We start from the raw sequence: 21,989 nt of genomic DNA, 5'->3' as shown, positions 1-21,989 counted from the left end.
ATGTAAGCCCCCCCCCCCCATTGAAAATAGCTGTGTACGCCACTGGCAGACACTTTAATACCAACTAAGTTAGCCACCCCTAAATGTTGAAGATTAAATAATTTATTTTGCTTCAAAACTGCACGACAGAAAATAATTTCGGGATAACAATTTTGTTAAAAAGAATTTTATAAAAAAGAAATACATCAATGTAAAACCAATACATTCCTCGCTATGTTCATATTATACAATTGTAGTAAATGGATTACCTATACCTCAAGCATTAGCCATTTTATAACAAATAACCACCAAACTTACGTACTTGAAAAAACAATTCAGTCTCCTTCTCCATGATTTTTGACTGAACGCTGGTAACATAATCCACTATATCCATTCCAACAGGTTTGTTTTGTATAAAATTAACGGCCAATGCCGTATTTAAATCAGTTTCCATTTCTGTATAACTGTATAAGCTGAACATTATAAAAATTTGTAGTTAAAATAATTCAATTCAATATTTAATGATTTATTATTTTAACTTTTAACTTTGAAGTATGTATAGGTAAAATAATATTAGTAGATGGTATTTTGAGCCAATAAATTACTTGTAATTTGTAACACCAACAGGTACATTTAAGTGAGTAAGTACTTCGCTCCAAAATATAAAAATGTAACATACATTTTTCGCCACATCTAAGAATTAATTTTAGTGATTTGTGCCACAACAGAAAACGAAATGGAATATGTAATCTGGGCCACACTTTCAATTGTTTGAATTTACTATTATTATTTTTTTATCATAATATGACTTATTTTTATATACTTTATTAGTAATCGAAATTGTACTTATTTAATATACATAAAGTATATACGTATAGGTATTTATATACATTTATTTATTTTACTTTATGTTCATTGTTCATATAAATAATTTTCTAAAAATGTAACTATTGAAATTAACTTGATTGATCATTGATTAAAAATAAAATATGTTAGTCTGATAAAAAAAAATTGTTTAGTAATTTTAAAGTGGCACAAACTTTAATTTTAATAAGGTGAATAATGGCGCAAATTACATAACGCCCTTTTATTTAGTTTTAAGTGGCACAAACTACAATCTTAAAAAGTGGCTCATATTACCAAAATTAATTTTTGGATGTGGCATAAATTACGTATATATATATTATATATTTTTTTTTTTGAGAAAATTATATAGGTACAGTGTACACCTATAATATTTGTATCCAAGATAATAAATAAAAATCAAGTTTTGATAAATCTGCAATATACCTTATAACTATCTATATACTAAAGAAAACTAACCGATTCTTAAATCGTCTTAAATTGTTTTTTGCAGTAGTTTAGGAGTTCAAATTGACTATGAAACAACGATAACATATATCAGCAAAGCTGTATTACCCGGTGATAAATAAAACCTAGATAGGAAATATACTTGGGGTGGATATAGTACCTTTAATTTTTTTATTTACGTGTAACCAATTGCAAGCAAAAATAAACGAATATGACGAGATGATTTAAAAATTATTAATGGTGGGTAAGCCAAGCCACCCTTAAACAACTGGTACTCAGCACAGCGCCATTAGGTATTATGTGGGGAGGTGGGGTTATGATTGGAACTCATATTTATATGTAGGGCAAGGATTCACCGCAAAGAACCAGGGTGATCACTCAACCGAAAGCTTACGATACCAGACGCCGGACGCCGGACCATAGCACACATTAGTGACCAATAGCATTTATATACAATAATAAAGAAAAAAGTATTTGAAACAAAATTCATAAGTGAGGCGTGAGCCACCTCATACCTGTATGAGTTGAAAAGCGAAACTACCCCCCCCCCCCCATTTCACAGGATATATATATCGGTTTAAAATTTATTGAAAACGATTTAATAGTTTTTGAGCCAAAGGACTATAAAATAAAGAGAAATAAAGAAAGAAAGACTAATTTATTTATTTATATATTACATAAAAGCCAAATACCACTCACTGACTCAAACATTCACTATCACGGCTACATCTCACAAACTAAAAAACTTAAGAACTTGAAATTTGGAATATCTAGTATGGTTCCTCTAATGATTTTAGATGAGCAATAAGAAAGGATTCGCTTGAAAATTGCACGTTAAAGAGATGCACAAACAAAGATTTTAAATTTTTGAGACTCATTTAGAAAATGGTTGCCCTTAGTTACTTAGGTAGATGAGGTAAAAGCATCAAATTGTAGCACTTATGGCCACGAATAAACAAACAGTCTTAAAAGAATATAACTATGAGAAATTATTTATAAAAGATGAAGTATATTATGTTTTTTTGCCTATAGACTCAAAAACCACTCCACCGATTTTAACGAAAATTTCAGAGATTATTCTTAGAGTTATCAGGAAAGTTTAAAGATTAGTTTGAACCACATTGGGAAATATACCAAGAGCTATAAAATCTTATCTGAGGTACACCAAAACCAAGATACGTCAATATAAAGCAGTATTTTGTATTGATTGATCATTTTTTCCCGGGTCGAAGTCAGGTGCATAGCTAATAGCTATATCAAAAACTACCGTACAAGCGATGGCACATTGTATCCAATCCGCTGATTTTATTGGTTGCTTAGCTTAGACGACATGGGATACCTAAGAACCTATAGCTTCCTTGCCCACCTGAATCCGTGCTTGTGTGATATTGGCACTACCTACTATTTATATTTGGTTGTATAACTTGTAAAATTCCTACTGTTTTTTGTGTTCCAATAAAAACTTTATTCATTTACATTTATTTTCAATTAGGTTAAAATTATTCATTTTGTTGGTAATAAAATATCATAAGATTTACACTTGATTTTTCTTCAGCAGTGCCTATATTGCATTAAATACGATAATAATTATTAGAAATGTCTAGGAATAATGATAAAAGCAGTAAAAATAAAACAAGTTTATAAGACTAGGTAGGTATTGCCTACATATAAAAAAAATTATTTTATACCTCTGTAATAAATGAATGATTACAATATTTAATGAGTCATAAAAATAGTTTTGCCTAGGTACCTATTTAAATAGATATTTAAAGGGATTCGATACCGTCATTTTCTATTTTTGTCTAACACAAGCGTGACATAGTAATTTAGACGTGTTTTTTGCCAAATATACCAATTGATCTAATGAAGCGATAAGAATTCTAAAAACAGATTTAAATTTTTTGTCAAGTTTATTTGAAATCGACTTTCCCACATTTATGATTTTTTGATTTTAACTTCTCCGAAAATTGAAATACAAAAATTTTTAAATGCTCTTTTTTAATATGACATTTTTAGGAATTTGGGGGATAATATCATATATTGATATTATCAACATTGTTGATAGATTTATTATCGCTTCGTTAGATCAATTAGTATGTTTGGCAAAAAACACGTCTAAATTACTACGTCACGCGTGTATTAGATAAAAACAGAAAATGACGGTATCGAATCCCCTTAAGAGGACGCCACACCCGCATGCGTTGTCTCCGTCTTACAAACGAGTAACATACCAAATTTACGCTCAGCAGTTCAAGTTGTATGCCGTTAGCTTAGAAATTAGAGTGAATTAACCTATTATGAAACTTGATGGTGAGAACTTTATCTGTGTTTTGTTGGAAGTTTTTTTACAATAATTCAGTTTTTAAGTGAGTTATGAGCATTTTTAATTTACATTTATTATACAAGCATACCTCGCTTAAAAACTGAAGTATCGTAAAAAAAACTTCCAACAAAACACGGATAAAGTTCTTACCATCAAGTTTCATAATAGGTTAATTCACTCTAATTTTTAAGCTAACGGCATAAAACTTGAACTGCTGAGCGTAAATTTGGTATGTTACTCGTTTGTAAGACGGAGACAACGCATGCGGGTGTGGCGTCCTCTTAAGTAGATAGTTACACGCAGCGCCGGATTGAAACTTTTCCGGCACCAGAATTTTAAATTTCTGCCGGCCCTCAGCGAAGTATCAGCCCTTTTGACAAAACATTTTTAATGATCACTCTTTTAACTGGTGTGCTTTAATTCATTATTGTTTCTCTAAAGAAAATTTACAAATTATCCAATACATTAAATTAAGTTACTTAGTATACTCGTACTTACCTATATTATTAAAAATATAATTTTTAAATTTTATTGGCTTTTAGATACTTATGTATATATAATTAGATGCAAGTATGTACATATATTTTAACACAATACATTATTTTTAAGCGGCCAGCCGAGCTTTTCTAGGTAGCTCGCCCGTTCAATCCGGGCCTAGATACACCACCTACCTATTAAATTAATACTTAAAACTAAAACTAATATTGTACTAATACAGAATCAAAAAAGATATATTTTGGTCTGCACAGTTTTATGTTGAAAATATATTATGCCCCACTGACAGTTTCTCAGTTCTCTGTTTAAGTGACAGGACGCAGGTAGTAAGGCGATTTGTGGCTGCAATTTTAAAATTAGGAGTACCTATACCTTAATACCTACATGGCTACACCATAACACTGCTGGAGTAAATACATCGACTCAAAAACCAACCAAATAGTGTCCGTGTTGAACAGCATTTCGTATTTTCGTAGTGTATTTCTCACAACTTAACCTTTTTGGAATTGTTCCTGGTATTAATATTAGTTGTCTACCTGAAATTATTAACAACTTTACACTCTGTGATTACCTATTAACTTTGTTAGACGTAGGTGTAGAAACGTATTTAGACGCAGACACCGTTTGTCATTCTGAGCTCGCAATGGTTATTGTTTGACGTATGTTTTTGATTCCGACAACATTACAAGACTTACAACCGATGAGATGATGGAACGAAGTTGACTTGTTCGTCGTTATGAGTGGAAAATTGGATAATAATATAATATGGAAAACGTCAAAACGTAAAAAAAAGTAAAGTCCTGAACACCGGCCGATGAAGTTCGGAATCTGAGCCGCGGTTTGCCGGTACATGGAACGTCTTTGACATCAATAATTGAGGTTATGTCGCTTTATCAAATTTTTCTTCTCTTCTCTGATTCTCAGAACTACTGAATACTACTGATATAGGTAGTAATATTGCACGCCTATCTTATTTATTTCTATATTAAATATAATTTTTTATTATCGCATCGCGCTTTTAACCCTTTCTTAATTCTAGAACAGTTTCCGTACAACCTGAATACACTGCAGTACTAAAATTCAAATATCGCGTTTTAGTTGGTTATTTTAAATCCGCTAAAAATCAAATCATTTCATCGTTATTTTGAGCCACCTAAAATAAAATATTATCATGGATGGCCCTAAGATGTCGCAAGATGAACTCGTGGAAAAATTAAAACATCAAGTGGCGTTAGAAAATATAGAACTATTATTGATGGTAAATAGTGTCTTACGGTTTAGTATTGTATACGATTTAATGATAAAAGAATAATTAATGAAAACAATTTACTCTTAAATTTACTTTAAGCATAGGTACCTACTACATTAATATTATTATGCATGATTTGATTATGAAACAAACTGTCCGGTAATCATTTAACAACTATTATTTAATCTGAAACCTATGTATCAAATTTGTGTAAACTAGGTTAATGTTTTTACACCTATTGTAATGACCAACAATATTTTATGACCTTAACTTGAAGCTTCCAGCAAAACTTATGTTATGATTTTTTTTTTAAACACTTTTTTGGTGAAGTTATCTAACTTATTGTTGTTATAATATATTTTTAAAAATTACTTTTTAAGTGAAAGCATCATGGGGACTTCTACTCTTGAGCGGACGGGGAGTAGGATGGTCTCTTAGTTTAAAATATTGTTCACTTTTTGTTTGATTTAGTGGGTCAAAAAGTTGATTGAGAGATTTTGTATATAGGATATAACTGGAAAGTTTATTATGTAAATCTTTATCAGTTACCCATTAGTTATTACTTCTTATAATGTCCAAATGCTTTTAAGACCTATACGACAAATAAGACATTTTTCTTAACAAATTAGAAAAAAAATTCAAAAGAACAATTCAATTTCCACATCACTATATTGTGCATAATTTTAACAAATGACCAATGATAAATTATATAGGTCATAAGGCAACTGTGTACCTAATAATTATTGTCATTTCCTATTTGATAATTAATATACATAATACATATAAAATTAATATAGTTTTCTAACTGATTTTTAAATATGTGATATGTTATTTGTTAGTATAAAATATAACCTACCATAACTAGATTAAATGAAGTGAATAATGTAGGTATCATAATTAGTTCAAAATGTTCTTTTCATCTTCATGTTCACGATACTACAAATCAGACTAACTAAATTGTGTTTTATTAAATTTAGTTACTAATTTCTTTACTTGTAAACATTTCCACGATGAATATGGTTGAAAGTTGTTTTACTTTATTCTAGTACACTCTAAGCTCAAATATGCAAGTCTGGTATGACAAAATACCTTATCTAATAAGTTTGTATGCCTCTTAAAAATTCGAAATAAATGTTTATGTTTTCAATGCAGTGTACAAAAAACCTCTCATCCTGATTATCATGTTGTTCAAATACTTAAATAATTTCAAAAAGTTTCATAACTTGATCATCTGTAAATAGAAAGTAAATAGAAGAATATGCTACTGCTTACTGTTACAACTTCCATCCTTAGTCATAATAATTTCTACTGCATAACTTATGATTTTAAATATGCACTATAATATTTTTTATACCTTGTACAGTCTCAATTAAATAAATACAATATAAAATCTTGTAAGACATTTAAAAACACATACGTGGGTAAAATAATAAAAATTTAATTTTAAAATTTCAGAAAATGAGTCGATTGTGTTTCAACAAGTGTATTATAAAGCCAGGACCTTCACTAGATAGTACTGAACAAGTAAATATCATATAATATATAATAATATATTATATTAAAATATGGTGCAATTTTTAATTACAATTTTTTTTTTTTAGAAATGTGTTTCAATGTGTATGGACCGTTATATGGAAACAGTGAGTTTAGTTTCAAAGTCCTTTGGTGAACGACTAATGGCTGAATCCCAAAATATGCATTAAACCAATACAACAATGTATAAAATGAGTGTTACTTCTAGCTTTAGTTTTCTGTCATTCGTACTGATAATTGTTTATTTACATTTGTAATTAATTTTTAAATACTACAAATAATTTGATTGTATAAAAGTAAAAAATAAACATCAGAAGTCTAAAATCTTGTTATTTTGCAAAGAAGTATTCAAAGATGTATGTTATGTGTTCTTATCTTTTCTGGGCTGCCATTTTGAGTCTGGAACAAAAAAATATATTGTTAAATACTTATTAGAAAATGATTTTTTTACAGTTTTCATATAATCTTCTAATTTAAACTTTGTCCAGCAAAACAACGGGCCAATTCTGTGCATCTCTCACATCACCCTACTATCAAAACCAGTTTCCCTATGATGGGGTGCACAGAAAAAAACATTGCACTCTCTCGCTGAACAGAGTATAGTGTTGTATGTTTTCAGTTATCATAAAATTTTAAACTGAAAATTATATTTCAATTGTTTTTTATTGATTACCAATCCCAATTTAAGTTATTAGTGTTACTACTGAAGTCTAGATTTATATTCTCTTAAAAATTAGAAAAGTATGCAATTTTTGTATAGTTTTTTTACAATAGTAAGGTTAACTTAGTAACTTATATAATGCAATAATTGCAGTATAATAATAATAGAAACAATAAAAATAGTGTCTTGCAATGTTGAAAGGTCCTATCCATGGTTTTAAAAGATGTTAAAAAATAATGGATTTTTTTTTTTTATTAAGTCTATTTGGGCTTTTGGTCAACAAATTATTATCAGTATTATATGTTAGGTACACTAATACATGTATACAATACAGCAACATAATATCACTGCATGTTTTTTTTTAACTAAGTAATAAGTTATACAAAAAAAATATGGCTGGTATCTATCTAATTGTTCCCTAACACATGAAATATTCTCAAATATGCAAAAACAGCTTTTTTCTTTGAAGACTGTATTGAATGAATCGTCCACATTTTTTACTCTCATGGGACTGCATAAGCTCAATAACTGAATGTAAAAACTTATAAATCTGTTAAAAGTTAAAACTATACAATTTATTTAACTTACAGATAAATCAGTGCTCAGTAGGCTGTCATTTCCACATGAAACATTTTCATCAGTTTCAATATCTTCCAAACTAGATTCATTTTTAATACTTTTTAAATCAGACTTAATATCTTCATCTGAGTTTTCATTTTGATCAATAGTAGGTGGTTTTTTAATTGGTGATAATTGTTCTATGCTTAAGCTATTAAGACTCTCTGTAAAAACATAAATATATTTCAAAGTTAATATATAAATTATAAATTAACTTAATAAAAATAAATATTTCAGGGTAAGGGTTTATTAAGAATGTACTTAAATGTCTGTACAATGAATGTTCAACTTTAAAATATAAAAACTACAGTATATTTAAATATACGTATTTCTATAAGTATGGTACATATAATATGCTTTTACAAGTGTTTGTACAAATTTGGGAAGCTTGGTTTATAGGTTATAGCCTTTTTAATATACCTATCTAATTTTTTATGAATGTCTAAAGAAAGAATTTTGACAAAATATTTTTAATTTAGGTAAATGCATCGTGGATGTTGAAAAGTATGATCAATTGTTATATTTTTATTAATGTATGTGAGAAAACAAATTGATTAGGCTACCCCCTCCCCTGATTGAATTGTTGTTAGGGACGACCCTCTACAAAAGGAAATGTTGCTCTGATTAACTAGATGGGTGACCACCAAGGATTTTAGCAACAAAATCCTTGTCAAGCCTACAAATACGTATTCCAAACCAACTGAACCCCAATACTAACAGCTAATGGTCATAGTTGCCAGGCTTTAAATTAACAAAAAAAATACCCTTTTAAAAATAGCTATAAATAATTCACTTACCAGAGCTTTCGATATCTTTAAACTGTATATTATCTGATAAATTAAGATTTGATGATGACAATGAACCTGAATGTGCATGACTGTCATAATGTGTATTTTCTTCAAATAATTTTGTTTTAACTGGCGAAACGCTTGGTGATTTATTATTATCAAGTGTTGGTTTTATTGTTTCTGCATTATTTTTTAATATTTGAGCTAGTGAAGATCCCTCGTGTTTTTCACCATTATGCTGTGTTGTATTATGCTACATAAAATATTTTAATTAAAAATAAAAAAAAACTTTTTTTTTATAACAAACCTCAATGACATCATCTGTTGATTTATATTGTGACTGGTGAGTTTCAAGAATTTGTAACAATAAAGGTCTTTTATCATCTAAAATAAATTATAGAAAATAAATATTTAATAAATCTATTAAATTGATTGATAAATTAATGATTCAATTTTTAAATGCTAATGACAAGATCAAAACTTTTTTAAACCTAAATAATTATTCAAAATAAATTAACTAACCTAATATAATCTATATTGTATATAAATATACTAAATTATAAGTTTTTCAAGACATTAAAGCATATTAAAATATAATCAAAATAATTATAAAACAGCATCTACTATGTATATTGACACACACAAAAAAAAAATTAAAATTGACTATGAAGTTACGAAAAAAAGACTAATCACAAAATAACATACTTATAAGCTAAATATAAGCTTATACTCTAAATAACATATTATGAATATTATTAAAATGATAGCAAAATAAACTTAAAATCCATATCATAGTAGAACAAATGCAGAGACCTTATTTGTGTATTTTTCATCTATTTTGATATTTTGTGCAATTTATTCCGATTCTAACAAATTAACAATTCAAATTTAATTTCGTTTTTTTGAAATAACGTATACTTAATTTAGCATAATAAAGACTGCCAGTTGGCCGTCCTTGAATAGTGAAAAAGTTACTTAGCTAGTATAATAAATATTACCCTTTGAGAGTGAAAGTTCTTCAAAAATATCATCTTTATCTTTGTATTCATATTGATGTGCAGCGCCAGTTTCAGAATCAAATACAGATGATGTAAACGTTAGTTCTAAATACTCAAACAAATCTTTAACTAAAGATAACAACAATAATCCATTATTATTAGAAACAAAGTCTTTAATTTTGTCTGTATACAGTTTATTCTGGAAGTAAAAAATAAACAATCATTAATAATTAACTGTACATATTATTAATTTACAGGCTTAAAACAATGAGAGAAATTGTAATAAACGTATGGCTGACATATTCATTATTCAGAAAGCCTAAAAAAGTTTATTAGACCTTTAGTCTCTATAATATGAATAATCCAGTAGTGTTATCATACTTTAATATTATTGAAATTTAAAAAATTAAACACAAATGATAGACGGGCCAAGATTTTTATATTGAACACTAATACTAAGTACCTAATAAGTTTATAGCTCAGACCAGAAAGCATTGGTATAAGAACTATAATACGGAGGCTCTCTTAGACTATGCTATAACACTAAATGCAGCATGCAAATTGTGGTAACATTGAATGTCATGTATTTTCTGTTACTTGACTTATTATTATAAGTATTCAATTTATACCTGAAATGATGAACCTTTTTCAAGAACATGAAAAACATTTGCTCGAAGTTCGGCCTATTACAAAAAACAAAAATGTTATAATACAGAATTGGTTGATAAATATCATCTACTAACTCTCATTTTAGACAAAACACCAGTGGACTCCAGTGTTTTCTCAACCATCTCTTCTAAATTTGTGTTATCGATGGACATTTTGAATAATACTCAATTCGGCACTCAAAGTTTCGTTCTTCAAAATCGTAAATATTAGGTGTCAAACTCACTCAATCATGAACCATTGGCAATCGCACACGATTTTAAATAATAGGCAGGTAGAAATATGTAAAAAAATACTATTTATTTCACAGTCAATATTAATACGCACACGAACTGGCAAAAATAATACTCCAAAAGGTTTGGTTTAGCTGTTTAAGTAGGTGGGTGAATTTTAATTTTTTAATTAATAACAAAATTGACAACTATTACAATAATAAGTAATAACAATTAACAACTATCAAAAATGATTCACCTATTTAGATTCCAGCAGTCAGCACAGAATAAAATTCCAGTTAGGTACAGGTAGTATTTTACTGTTTTATTTTATCAACTTAAATATTGATACGAAAACGAAAGTTGAAAACCGCCAAATTCATATCGTTATCACATTTCGTGAGTTGACATGATTTTTGAAAAAAAAAATAGCAAACAAAAAGTTTCAATATTTTATTTTATTTAATTTTATTCATTATTCGTTATAACTTAAAATTAAAAATGTGCACATATAATGTGTATTAGAATCATAGACATATTAATTATTATGCCTATATGAGTAGGTACATAATGTTGTATTTCGTATTTTCGTATATATAATACATCATTATATAAATAGGATCCAGGAGGTATCTAGTTGGTGCCTAACTATTATACTGTAAGGCATAACTACTAACATTGGGTGCATTATAATGATGTAGGTAATTGGCACAAATTATATAAAACTATAGCATTAAAATTTTTTTAATACTATGTTATTCGTTCAGGCGAGCAGTTGATCTCCTTCATCTATTATATATATATAGCGTTATGCCCATGTAGCCATAAAGGTATATTATAGTACATGTATACATGGACTTTTGTACTCTGCACTTTGCACTCTGCGGCTCCTGAAGTCTCCTACCTTATATAATTTAGGTACCTAGATATTTTTAGGTAGGCACCTAGATATATGCTTTACTGAAACAAAGTCATTTTGCTTTTAATTGATATCCGAGAAGTCTTAATGAATATCTGAACGGCCTTCGGGTACCATTTATAATAAATCAAAGTTGCACCCAGCTTTGGCCCCTTGTGCGGAAACCTCCAAACCACCAAAATTTTCTAGAAAAAATAATTACTCATTTGAACAGGAAATATTAAGCTTTCACATTACTATAGATAAGGGCGTGGTGGCGTACCTACATCATAAAATATTAAATAATATACCTAGGTATAGTATAGATTACTATTTAGTATTTACTAGTCTAAGATAAGTCAAACTTAGATTTAGGTAGGCTTCTCCCCTCCCCCACAACATTTTTGACAGTTTTAATAGTTGTATAGGTACTTTTATACGTATGAGTTATATTTATCTATACATTTTACATTATTACTTATTACCTAATACGCTCCAACAATGAAAATGCCCAATTAATCAGCGCATACCTACACATGGTCAAATGAATATTATTTTATAATAAATCATAATGATTAATTTCACTAATGGCAATAATTATTATTAGATAACTATAGCCAATAAATAGGTGAATATATATTATTAGATAATTATAGCCAATAAATAGGTGATATAATAGGTATAATTTCAGACGTAAGGAAACTATACATTCATATTTCTGCAGGAGAAATTACTGCAATAATCCCTAGACTAGAGCTCAAATGTTATCACCTACTGTAAGTTAGTAAGAACAGTAAGAACTAAAAAATACATAGGTAATATATCCTTTGATCGTTAAGTGTATTGCACAAAAAAAATAGCAATGAATTATTTTGTCATACATTTGTATATGGACTATAATAAATAATAATATGATAATATTATTGTATCCGCAGAACTGATAATGTTATATAAAATATATAATATTTTATTAATTATATAATACTAGCTGTCCCGCCCGGAGTTGCTCGTGCTAAAGATTTGTTTTTTTATAAATATATTTATTATATACCTACCTAATATCTACTAATTATTATTATAATAGTTATGTAACCAATGGTGGTAAGTGGTAACCACATAAATTAACAAAACTATAAATACTTTTTTCAAGAGCTAAAAAAACCTGTCTCCCTAAATTTTACTTTCATATATTAATATTAATATATTATGGAGTTATTGTCCTGAATTCCGGATGTAGGTATATTATAGGTGTTGTACATGTACTAATATGTACTATGTACAACATACCTATCAAAAACTGTTTTGCTCGAAACAGAACCACTCGGACTGTAGTGATAGTTAAGACTCCAAATTAATGTACAATACAATTGAATACATATCTGAGAAACATCTTTTTTAATTTTTTTTTTTGATTTCACTTATATTAAAATTTATAAAATAAAATATTGTTTGAGATCCTTGCAATGAAATATTAACAATAGAATATATTATCATAAATTGCGCCAAATACACGAACGCCCGCAAGACACTCCACCAAGCACTCAACGAGGACAATTTGGACGCAATCAATTCATTTTTCCATAATATAAACATTAGCCATAAATTGTAATCTATCCTAATCATGTTAATAATTGTATAAAGATTTAATGTATATTTATTTATATTAATTTAATGTGGGCTAAAAACCTTTGTTGTTGAAGCTTTAATAAATTTTAAAAAAATATTTATATATTGTTTCAAAATCCGTTATTTCTTTGTTTTTAAAATTTGAATAACTTTTTTTTAAATTTCTATACAAAAACTATAAAAACGATATTTTACAGTAAGTATTCTCCTTTTTTTGTGGTGAATATTTCATTTCTTAATCATGACCGTAACCTTCTCTGTTCTTTCTCGCGAAATACAATTTTTTCCATATATTATATGTGTAAGGCGGAGACAACTCAATATGTGAGTGTAGCATCCTCTTAAATTTAAACAGACAATACATTGTTAAAAATATATAGTATTAGTATTTTTTGTATAGTCTCTGTGATAATGAGAGGAGTAATAGGAGTTACAAAAAGCAGGGAGCGGCCAAAAAATATTGGCCCCCTCATGGAAAAAAATCTGGCTATGTGCCTGCATATAGCATATGAGCTACCCTCTGGCCTCTGCTACCTATAATATAAGGATAAGGCCGATAAGGGATTGATAAGATAAACTATAAGCACCCTCCAAGTTTCAAGGAATGTATTTGCATAGGTAACTTTTTATTCAAAACGATCTAGTAGTTTTCAAGTGTCGAGTCTAAATATTAAACTTTGAATAAACTAACGAATACCGACAATGTACCACCCTAAACTATCTATATACTCCAAATTGCAAAGGTCTATGATCCACATTATTATGATGGGATCATGGGGACATAGAAATTATTCCTATAGGCCCTAACTGTCTGTGACCCCAAAATCCAGCATAAAAATTAAAAGCACTATTTTTTATGAATTTAATTTCAAAAAAAAGTTATCTGTTAAAGGTACCTTATTTGACAACTTGAAACTTCTTTTATTAATATTATTTTTCTTACCATGATAACATGATAAATTATAAATATAGTTTTCTTTCTAAATACGTAAGAAAAGAATGTCTGAGTGAAATATAATACAATTAGGTTCCTAAGTAGGTATATGGTGTCTCCACTGAGTATTAATTTCAACATACGCGTACTAGCCACAATAAGGAAAATCGTACTTATAAGGCTCATTGGAGGTAATACACCGTTTTTCAGATTGAATATTTCTAAGCAATGTGTAAACAGTTCAGTCCCCATGTCGTGATGCCACAAGGAAAAAAAGATAGGTATGTAGGTATGTGGTTCTTAACTGGTGTGGCATTTGTACAATTTTCATAGAGGCCTTTTAACATTTTCCCTATGACAAAAAAAAGTTGCTATATCCACCCCTGTTTATCTTTTATCTTATGAATTCCTAATTCCTAGACAAGTCTGCCCAAGTACCTGTACACTCTGTGCGTTTTCCACTTTTAAATGAACCATCAATGGTCTATATATATAATTGAGTAAATAAAAGAGTATTTATTAATTATTTATCGTTATTTATCATCAGCACTAAAATGCTAAATCCTCCATAAAGCAAAAATAAACACTTACTTTAAACTTGGCGTTTTTAAAACTGAATTGCTTAAATTTGATCGATTTTAATAACAACAACATTAACACGAATTCAATAAACATTTTAAGCTATTATACGTATATTAACATAAGTGCTAGAATATTAATAACATAATATTATAGAAACTCTGTGTTGAAACTTGAATTAATACTGCATGGTATACAGTTTAGGACGTTTAGGTGGCATATTATAGATGGCACCCGGCAAGGTAAATAGTATAATTTATTTCATATTTGATTGCTGATTATAGCTTAAAATTTAATATACCCGCCGGTTGCTTGATAAGTTCATTAAAGTTCAGCGATAAAGACAACGAAAATGATTAAACATATAGTTATTTTTCATCATAAAACACATAACTTTTATATTTCATTTCTGAACACTTTTTATAGTACCTATACATGTATGAATTAATATTATGATATACATTTCGTAAGAATAATGGTGGAATGGGTGTATTCATATTCGTATATAGTCTACCTATAAATAAATTCGATCTTGGTGGCATGACCGAATAAATCTATTTAGTCATGTGCGGTAGGTTCGTTTAAATTAGACGTTCCATAAATGTTTACTTATATAGGCTTGAAAATTTGCCAAGACCATTTAATCAAAAGTTTTGACGTTTAACTGGAAAATTAAAAATAAAACATATGTACTAATATATGTATTAATTAGTAAACTTTTAAATATACTGTTCTTGTATGGCATTTGTATTGTTTATGAAAATAATAAATTATAACAATTATTGATATAGGTGTATAATAAAACCACCTCCACTATAAATATCTGGAAACATTTTTAAAAACCTAGGAAGTCGCTCACTCGTTGTGCCGTAGCTAGTGGGGTTGGCTGGCTTTTGGGCTTAAGCCACCCCCCTTGAAATATCACACTTACCATGCCCGGTTGTACCCTAATTATAGCAATAACAAATTGCGGCCCCCCCTCCCCCAAAAAAACCTGGTTACGGTACTGCGTTCGTCTATGTACATAGTAGATATTAAGCAATAAGTATATCCCGTAGATCATATTGAACATTGAATAGGTCACAGAGGCAGTGCCGTACCCAGGGGGTGGGCTTTTGGGCTTAATACCCCCCCCCCCCCTGAATCTCTGGTAAGATTTTTATTTGTAATGCGTAATGAGTTAACATCATAGTAATAATGTTGAAGGGTGCGACTGGAACTCAAAAACATAGAGAAATTATGCAATACTCAATAATGACCAAGTTTTTAATAACTGAGAATCATTATATTATCCATATTTAGATTAGATGATATTCTAGCATCATTTAATGAAAGTTTTAAAATGAACTCTAATATTTTTGTTTCTTTATCTTCATTATTACCAAGCAAAATTGGTAATTTATCATTTAGTAATATACAGCCAGCTATTGATTTTTATGAAGAAGATTTAAGATCTAATAACCAAAACATTCACATGGACTTATTAAAAAATGAATTTGAATTTTGGAAACAAAAATGATTTACTAAAATATGCATTAGACACGTTATCGAAATGTCCCGAAGATTTATTCCCACACATAAATATTTTACTAAAACTTCTTGCTATTTTGCCTGCAGTATCAACGGCATCGGTTGAAAGAAGTTTTTCTTCTTTAAAAAGAATCAAGACCTATTTAAGAAACTCTACAGGTGAGGCAAGATTAAATGGGTTAGCAATTATGAATATACATAGGGACATACAAATTGATGCACACACTATTTTAAATATGTTTGCATCAAAAAAAGAAAGGCCCTTAGATTTAAAATTGTGACAATTTACAAAACAAATAATTTAATAAAAAAAAAATAAATAGTAAATAGTATTGTATACATATATATAATATATATATATATGTTTTAAAATTATTTCCTATTTTCCTGTAGAGTTAAGAAGGGCATAGCCGTTTTCGACCAAAAACGTACCCTTCCCTTTTCGGCCGATTCACTTTTCGACCAAATTTTAAAAAAACGCCAATTCTCTTTTCGACCAAAACAAAAAGTTTTGTAATATGATATGTAAAATAAAGAAAATAATTGATATATAATTTTTGTAAAATTATGGCAATCATAATTTTAAAATATAAGTTGCATAAAAAGAATAACATAATAATATACAATTTTTGTCAATAATTATTAAGTATAATATAATATTAAGACATAAACTAATATACGAGTAGTTGTTGTTATATAATAGCAAATATTAATAATAATAATTACTATAATAATATACTTTAGAGTTTAGTTTATACTTAAAATAACTATAATTGTTGTAAAATAATGGCAAATATTATTAAAAATATAAGATATATTATATAAAAAAAAATGATATAAGGTCAATATAATTGTGTTCTGTCGTCGTCTGAGTTTTGTTAGCGCTTTTCATTACATTTGTTTGAAATAATTGTTTGAAACCAACTTAACAAAATCATACCTAAAAATATTTTAGTGATATATTTACTATTAAGAAATAAAAACGCATAGCTATTTTAATAAATTATATACTGTAGGTACCTGTCAAGTTGTCCGTTTTGATAATCTGATATATATTTTTCATTTTTGGATTTTCTCTCTCTGATTGATCGATCTTGAGTACGGTTTGGCAAGTGAACACTTCTAAGTTTTATATAAATTTCAGTTTGTACCTCATCAATTAAAACCGCAAGCAAATTAAATATGGATGGAGATTCTTTATAAAAGCTTCGATTGAAATTTGCATGGAAGGATTCACAGTTATTAGTCGTGCGTTGTAAACTAGAACTTGCTGATGCCCATATTTCTGGAGGATAGTCACAATCGTCTGTTAAATAGTTGTCAATGAGATAGTCTGCATATTTGATAACTTTATCATCTATAGGACGATCAGCCATAAAGTTTTGAAGAAAACAATCTAAAACATTATTTGGTTCTAGAAAAAGCAATCCAAAAGTGTGGCGCAACCATAATCCAATTTCTGAAGATCGGTCTTGATATTCAGTAGCCAGTCCTACTTTTTGGATTTGGCGATACCAAGCTTGGGTTAAGTGGAACCTACACCCAATAATTTGAGTTTGTGGCCAAATTTCATGGACTGCGTTAATTATTGCTTTTTCATAATCTGTCGTTACATACTGAGGCAATAATGTTACACCTAAAGAAGTGCATTTCTGTAATATCAAGTGAAATGCATGAATGTAAGTTTCGGTAGTCTTGTTTGGAAGTAAACAAAATATTAATGGAATATAGTTTCCGTTTTTAAGACCATGGATAGTGAACATTTGTGTAAAAAAACGAGCCGAATATTTAAATGTCCCGTCCATATATAATGTCTCGATTTCTTTTAAGAATAAAATGTTCGAGGTACACGAAAATATAATTATGTTTTTCTCTGTATCGTTCACTAGTAAAAAAGGCTCACCTTGTTTAGTTTTTATGTCCATTTTTTCCAACGATGAATGAACTTCTTCTAAACTTGTGGGACACGATGGCAATACTTTGCGCCGAGCGTCGTATACATTTTTCCTTATTCTTTTAATGTCCGTTGTAGTAAATTGTGAAGACTCAATATTTTCACCAACTTCTTTCAAGATAATTGTTTTCGGTCTAACTGAGGGTGCGTCGACTGCTTTCCGCTTGCACGCTGAGCTAACAATTTGCCTCGATATTGTATTCCGATCATATGGCTTATGTCTGTGTGATAAATTTTCACGATGGTCTTGTACGACAATTTTATTTACTGTAAACACTTTAGCATCACAATCTCTTCGAATACATCGCCAACGTGTTGAATTAGTTTTTTTGTTCACTGATCCGATACTAAATTTATAACAATCTAAAACTAATAACGGTTTACCACGATTACTTTCGATAAATTCAGCCATATTAAGTAAAATATAATAATTTTGAACGTTGAAAACTATAAAACCGATGCAACGAGTATGATACACGCACAGACACTAAAGTATTATTGCACGAGCATCGGTTTTACAAAAATTAAACAAGTAACGAGAGAATTTAATCAGTTATTGATATTTTATCTTGGCTATAAAAGATAGTGACTCTCTACAATACGTACAATGATCAGTCTATCAGGTACATACTACATAATATACTGATATAACTATATATTATGGTAGTAACCATCACAGTCGACGATCACCGATCAAATGATTAATGACAACAATTATATATATATAGGTTTTAATAATTTTCAATATGTACCTATAACATAAAATATAACACCTATATTAAACTTTTTGTATTGTATAATTTTGTTGTTGTATTTTTTATAAAATATTATACGCATTATGACATATTAATGTCGAAAAGGGAATCGATGTTTTTTAAATTTGGTCGAAAAGTGAATCGGCCGAAAAGGGAAGGGTACGATTTTAGTCGAAAAGGGAATTGCCGTTTTTTTTAAATTTGGTCGAAAAGTGAATCGGCCGAAAAGGGAAGGGTACGTTTTTGGTCGAAAACGGTCTCGCCCCCTGAAAACAAATTCTGGGTACGGCACTGAACTGAGGTCTGAGACCGCAGAGCACACAGCGGGTGAGTGATGGTATTCCGACATTGCGCGACTCCACGTTGGACCACAGGACGCAGAAGGGACGCAAGGGTGAAAACCGAGGAGAGTATCAGGGCAGTGGTGCGGTTCGCCGTTTCTCTATGATTTTCGTCCAGTGGCGTCATCCCACCGCTGATTATTACGTAGCACAGATATTATATTAGATCTTGTACTATATGTTCTATAAGGATATTATAATATAGTCTTAACCACGAATTAAAATATTTTAATTTGTGGTCTTAAGGTCTTAACTCTTAGCTCACCATGCTCACTCCGCGCTTTGAGTTTTGTGGCCGTCGTCACAACAGTCTTCTCCAACGGCACCTGCAGCGCCGTTAAAGCGCATTGCAATTTTTACAAATTTGCTGTCTCATTTTACCTCAACCCTGGTACACAATGGACCAAAAAAATCAATTTTATATTTTTATGTTTAGTAAGAATATATATATTATTAATAATAATAATATAACAAAACTGGTTGAAAATTTGGAAACTACACATAATTTGATATACATAAATATATAATGATCATTATTTTATGAATAAAATAAAATAATAGCCCATTAAGACTTATTTAAGAGGACGTCGCATTATTTATTTAAGTAGGTTATTATAATTTTCTCATTGGGACGGCTTTCGTGAAGCCCTGAGCACCAGGATTGGCCATCGACCGAGCACTGACGACGTTCCGGACATCATATTTTGCGGACCGGTGTTCGAGCTCCTGTCGGCGGACGCTCACGGGAAGGATGCGATCCTGAAAGAAGCCGAAGAGCGGTTTAGACTATTCTACGGCATGGTGGAAAACATCCTTTCAGTCGAGGAAGAAGAACGAGTGCGACAGGCTGTGAACCGACGGAATTCACCATACTGAACTGTTAGCTGAAAATTGATTTGTAGCCGAAGGAAATTAGGGAGAGCAGAGCTCCACCGTTTGTTAATATAAATAGTCCAATTTTGCTTGTAATAGCAGAGAGTGGGGGATTGGCCCGCCGCTGTTAATTGTCGTGTGTTTTTGTTTTGACAATAAACGATGGTGGCTGGAGGAGAAGTACTAGTACCATAGTTCCTCCTCCAGTCCTCGATACCATAATAAAAAAAAAAGGTTATTTTAATTTTTTAAATGTATAGTTACAAAAAAGTCATAAATTACTGAAAAATAATAATATCAATAAAAGCATATACGGGGCCCTAGATAATAATCTTACATTTAAATCGTGTAATAGGTCAATTGACTCTAATATCAAAACTAACAGCACACTATTGTGTCTAACCAACGCAGGTTCCCTGTAGAGATAACTATAATTATTATACGAGTATATTATTGAGGATGCTAATACAATTATATTTATATAGGTACCTACATTACGCTTAATTTAATATAAATTAAATATATATATATGTACACAAATATATTTAAGTAATAGATCTAGCATCATTATTACCTATCTAGGTAGGAATCTATGTCATAGGTACATGCAATTTTTATATTTTTATCAAATACATAGTGTATGCTATATGTGTATCAGCGATACATATATATAATATATTGATACATATATAGTTAGGTACATAACCACAAAATAGATTAAATATAATATATCTATTCTATGAATTATGATCAAGTATAAGAATCATAAACCATCACTTACTAATGCGCTACTACAACAGTAGGTACCTGCAATTCCACTACCTATTACTCAGGTGCCTTTTTATATTCTGATCGGAGCGATGAATGTAGGTAGGTACCTATTGATTTTACTATGATGTGCGTTTATTTTTTTGTTTTTGGTCTGTTATCACTATTTAGTGCAGTAAAAGTGCTTCGATTTTCTTCGACAGCAACTTTTCTGGTAGAAGAGTGAATCTATAGTTGGTTCATTCGGGAGGTCAAAATTCCCAATAGTTTTCAAAAGCGGCAGGAAAAACGAGAATTTTTACGCAAAACCAGTTTTCGTAAAAATCGATTTTGGTTTTTAGCACAACCCTAAAATTACTGCAGACACATGCAATTTTCACTGAATGTTTGTGTTAGCATTTTCTATACACCATACAATTTTCAATATATTTTGATTCGTGTTGAACTATTTATAGGCATATGCAATTTTGATTAATATTTGTTTTTTTAAACTAATGTCGATAAAACATTTTTCATTCAGTCGAAAAACTTGTAAATGTAATACATGGTTTGCCATAGCCCATAAGTTGTTGTTAGTGGAAATTTAAAAAAAAATGAGAGTTCCTAAATCCACAATAATTTTTTATGAGCGTTTGAACTTAAAATGTCGACAAAATTCGTAAAATCAAGAAAATTATTTTGAGGTAGAAATTCATAACAACTTTTTTTTTATATCTAATATTTAAAAATGTAATACAAGATTCCTTATAATTTTGTCTACCTTTATCAAAAACCAAAATTCTACCGAAAAGTGAAATAAAATTTTCATGAGCGTTTGAAGTTCAAATTTTTACATTATTCACTCGATTTCTTTTGTAGCGATTTTCTTATTTTCTTGTAATTAAAAAACGAATAACTG

The 21,989-nt window shown here is 29.5% G+C and overlaps 4 protein-coding genes across 4 annotated transcripts in view; 1 reads left to right on the top strand and 3 right to left on the bottom strand.

Moving 5' to 3' along the window:
• The window catches only part of LOC111034081, a 9,515-nt gene extending 4,558 nt beyond the window's left edge, over window positions 1–4,957 (bottom strand). Inside the window, exons 1-2 of the mRNA XM_022315113.1 lie at window positions 4,680–4,957; window positions 302–452 (exon numbers count right to left, since the gene is read on the bottom strand). Coding sequence (XP_022170805.1) covers window positions 302–433 — 132 coding nt within the window. The 5' untranslated portion in view covers window positions 434–452; window positions 4,680–4,957. The remainder of the gene's footprint in view (window positions 1–301; window positions 453–4,679) is intronic.
• Window positions 4,958–5,048: 91 nt separating this feature from the next.
• Window positions 5,049–7,289, top strand: LOC111034090 (mitochondrial import inner membrane translocase subunit Tim13-like). The gene is made up of 3 exons (XM_022315122.1): window positions 5,049–5,366; window positions 6,813–6,881; window positions 6,959–7,289. The coding sequence occupies exons 1-3, from the start codon at window positions 5,280–5,282 to the stop codon at window positions 7,058–7,060; spliced, it is 258 nt and encodes an 85-aa protein (XP_022170814.1). The 5' UTR covers window positions 5,049–5,279; the 3' UTR covers window positions 7,061–7,289.
• On the bottom strand, window positions 7,076–11,188 carry LOC111034089 (FGFR1 oncogene partner-like). The gene is made up of 7 exons (XM_022315121.1): window positions 10,699–11,188; window positions 10,585–10,638; window positions 9,956–10,154; window positions 9,265–9,341; window positions 8,967–9,210; window positions 8,140–8,333; window positions 7,076–7,289 (listed from the first exon to the last, which is right to left on the bottom strand). Exons 1-7 carry the CDS (start codon window positions 10,774–10,776, stop codon window positions 7,239–7,241), a joined length of 897 nt encoding a protein of 298 aa, XP_022170813.1. The 5' UTR covers window positions 10,777–11,188; the 3' UTR covers window positions 7,076–7,238.
• A 6,009-nt stretch (window positions 11,189–17,197) lies between these two features.
• LOC111034088 lies at window positions 17,198–19,331 on the bottom strand. Its single transcript, XM_022315120.1, has 2 exons — window positions 17,421–19,331; window positions 17,198–17,340 (listed from the first exon to the last, which is right to left on the bottom strand). Exons 1-2 carry the CDS (start codon window positions 18,764–18,766, stop codon window positions 17,292–17,294), a joined length of 1,395 nt encoding a protein of 464 aa, XP_022170812.1. The 5' UTR covers window positions 18,767–19,331; the 3' UTR covers window positions 17,198–17,291.
• Window positions 19,332–21,989: the final 2,658 nt, after the last annotated feature.

Source organism: Myzus persicae, unplaced genomic scaffold (genome assembly GCF_001856785.1).
Source record: "Myzus persicae strain clone G006 unplaced genomic scaffold, MPER_G0061.0, whole genome shotgun sequence".
Taxonomy (NCBI): domain Eukaryota; kingdom Metazoa; phylum Arthropoda; class Insecta; order Hemiptera; family Aphididae; genus Myzus; species Myzus persicae.
Note: the sequence above shows the minus strand (reverse complement) of the source record. Positions and strands in the feature narration are given on the sequence as shown.

Bases quoted from the DNA above. Each gene is read 5' to 3' on its own strand.
- LOC111034090 (XM_022315122.1), top strand. From the start codon at position 5,280: ATGGATGGCCCTAAGATGTCGCAAGATGAACTCGTGGAAAAATTAAAA. The intron at 5,367-6,812 runs GTAAATAGTGTC...TTAAAATTTCAG, and splicing joins ATATAGAACTATTATTGATG to AAAATGAGTCGATTGTGTTT. The intron at 6,882-6,958 runs GTAAATATCATA...TTTTTTTTTTAG, and splicing joins CACTAGATAGTACTGAACAA to AAATGTGTTTCAATGTGTAT.
- LOC111034089 (XM_022315121.1), bottom strand. From the start codon at position 10,776: ATGTCCATCGATAACACAAATTTAGAAGAGATGGTTGAGAAAACACTG. The intron at 10,155-10,584 runs GTATAAATTGAA...TTTTACTTCCAG, and splicing joins AAAAAGGTTCATCATTTCAG to AATAAACTGTATACAGACAA. The intron at 7,290-8,139 runs GTAAGTTAAATA...TTTTTGTTCCAG, and splicing joins TACTGAGCACTGATTTATCT to ACTCAAAATGGCAGCCCAGA.
- LOC111034088 (XM_022315120.1), bottom strand. From the start codon at position 18,766: ATGGCTGAATTTATCGAAAGTAATCGTGGTAAACCGTTATTAGTTTTA. The intron at 17,341-17,420 runs GTACCTACAGTA...AAATATTTTTAG, and splicing joins CAAAACGGACAACTTGACAG to GTATGATTTTGTTAAGTTGG.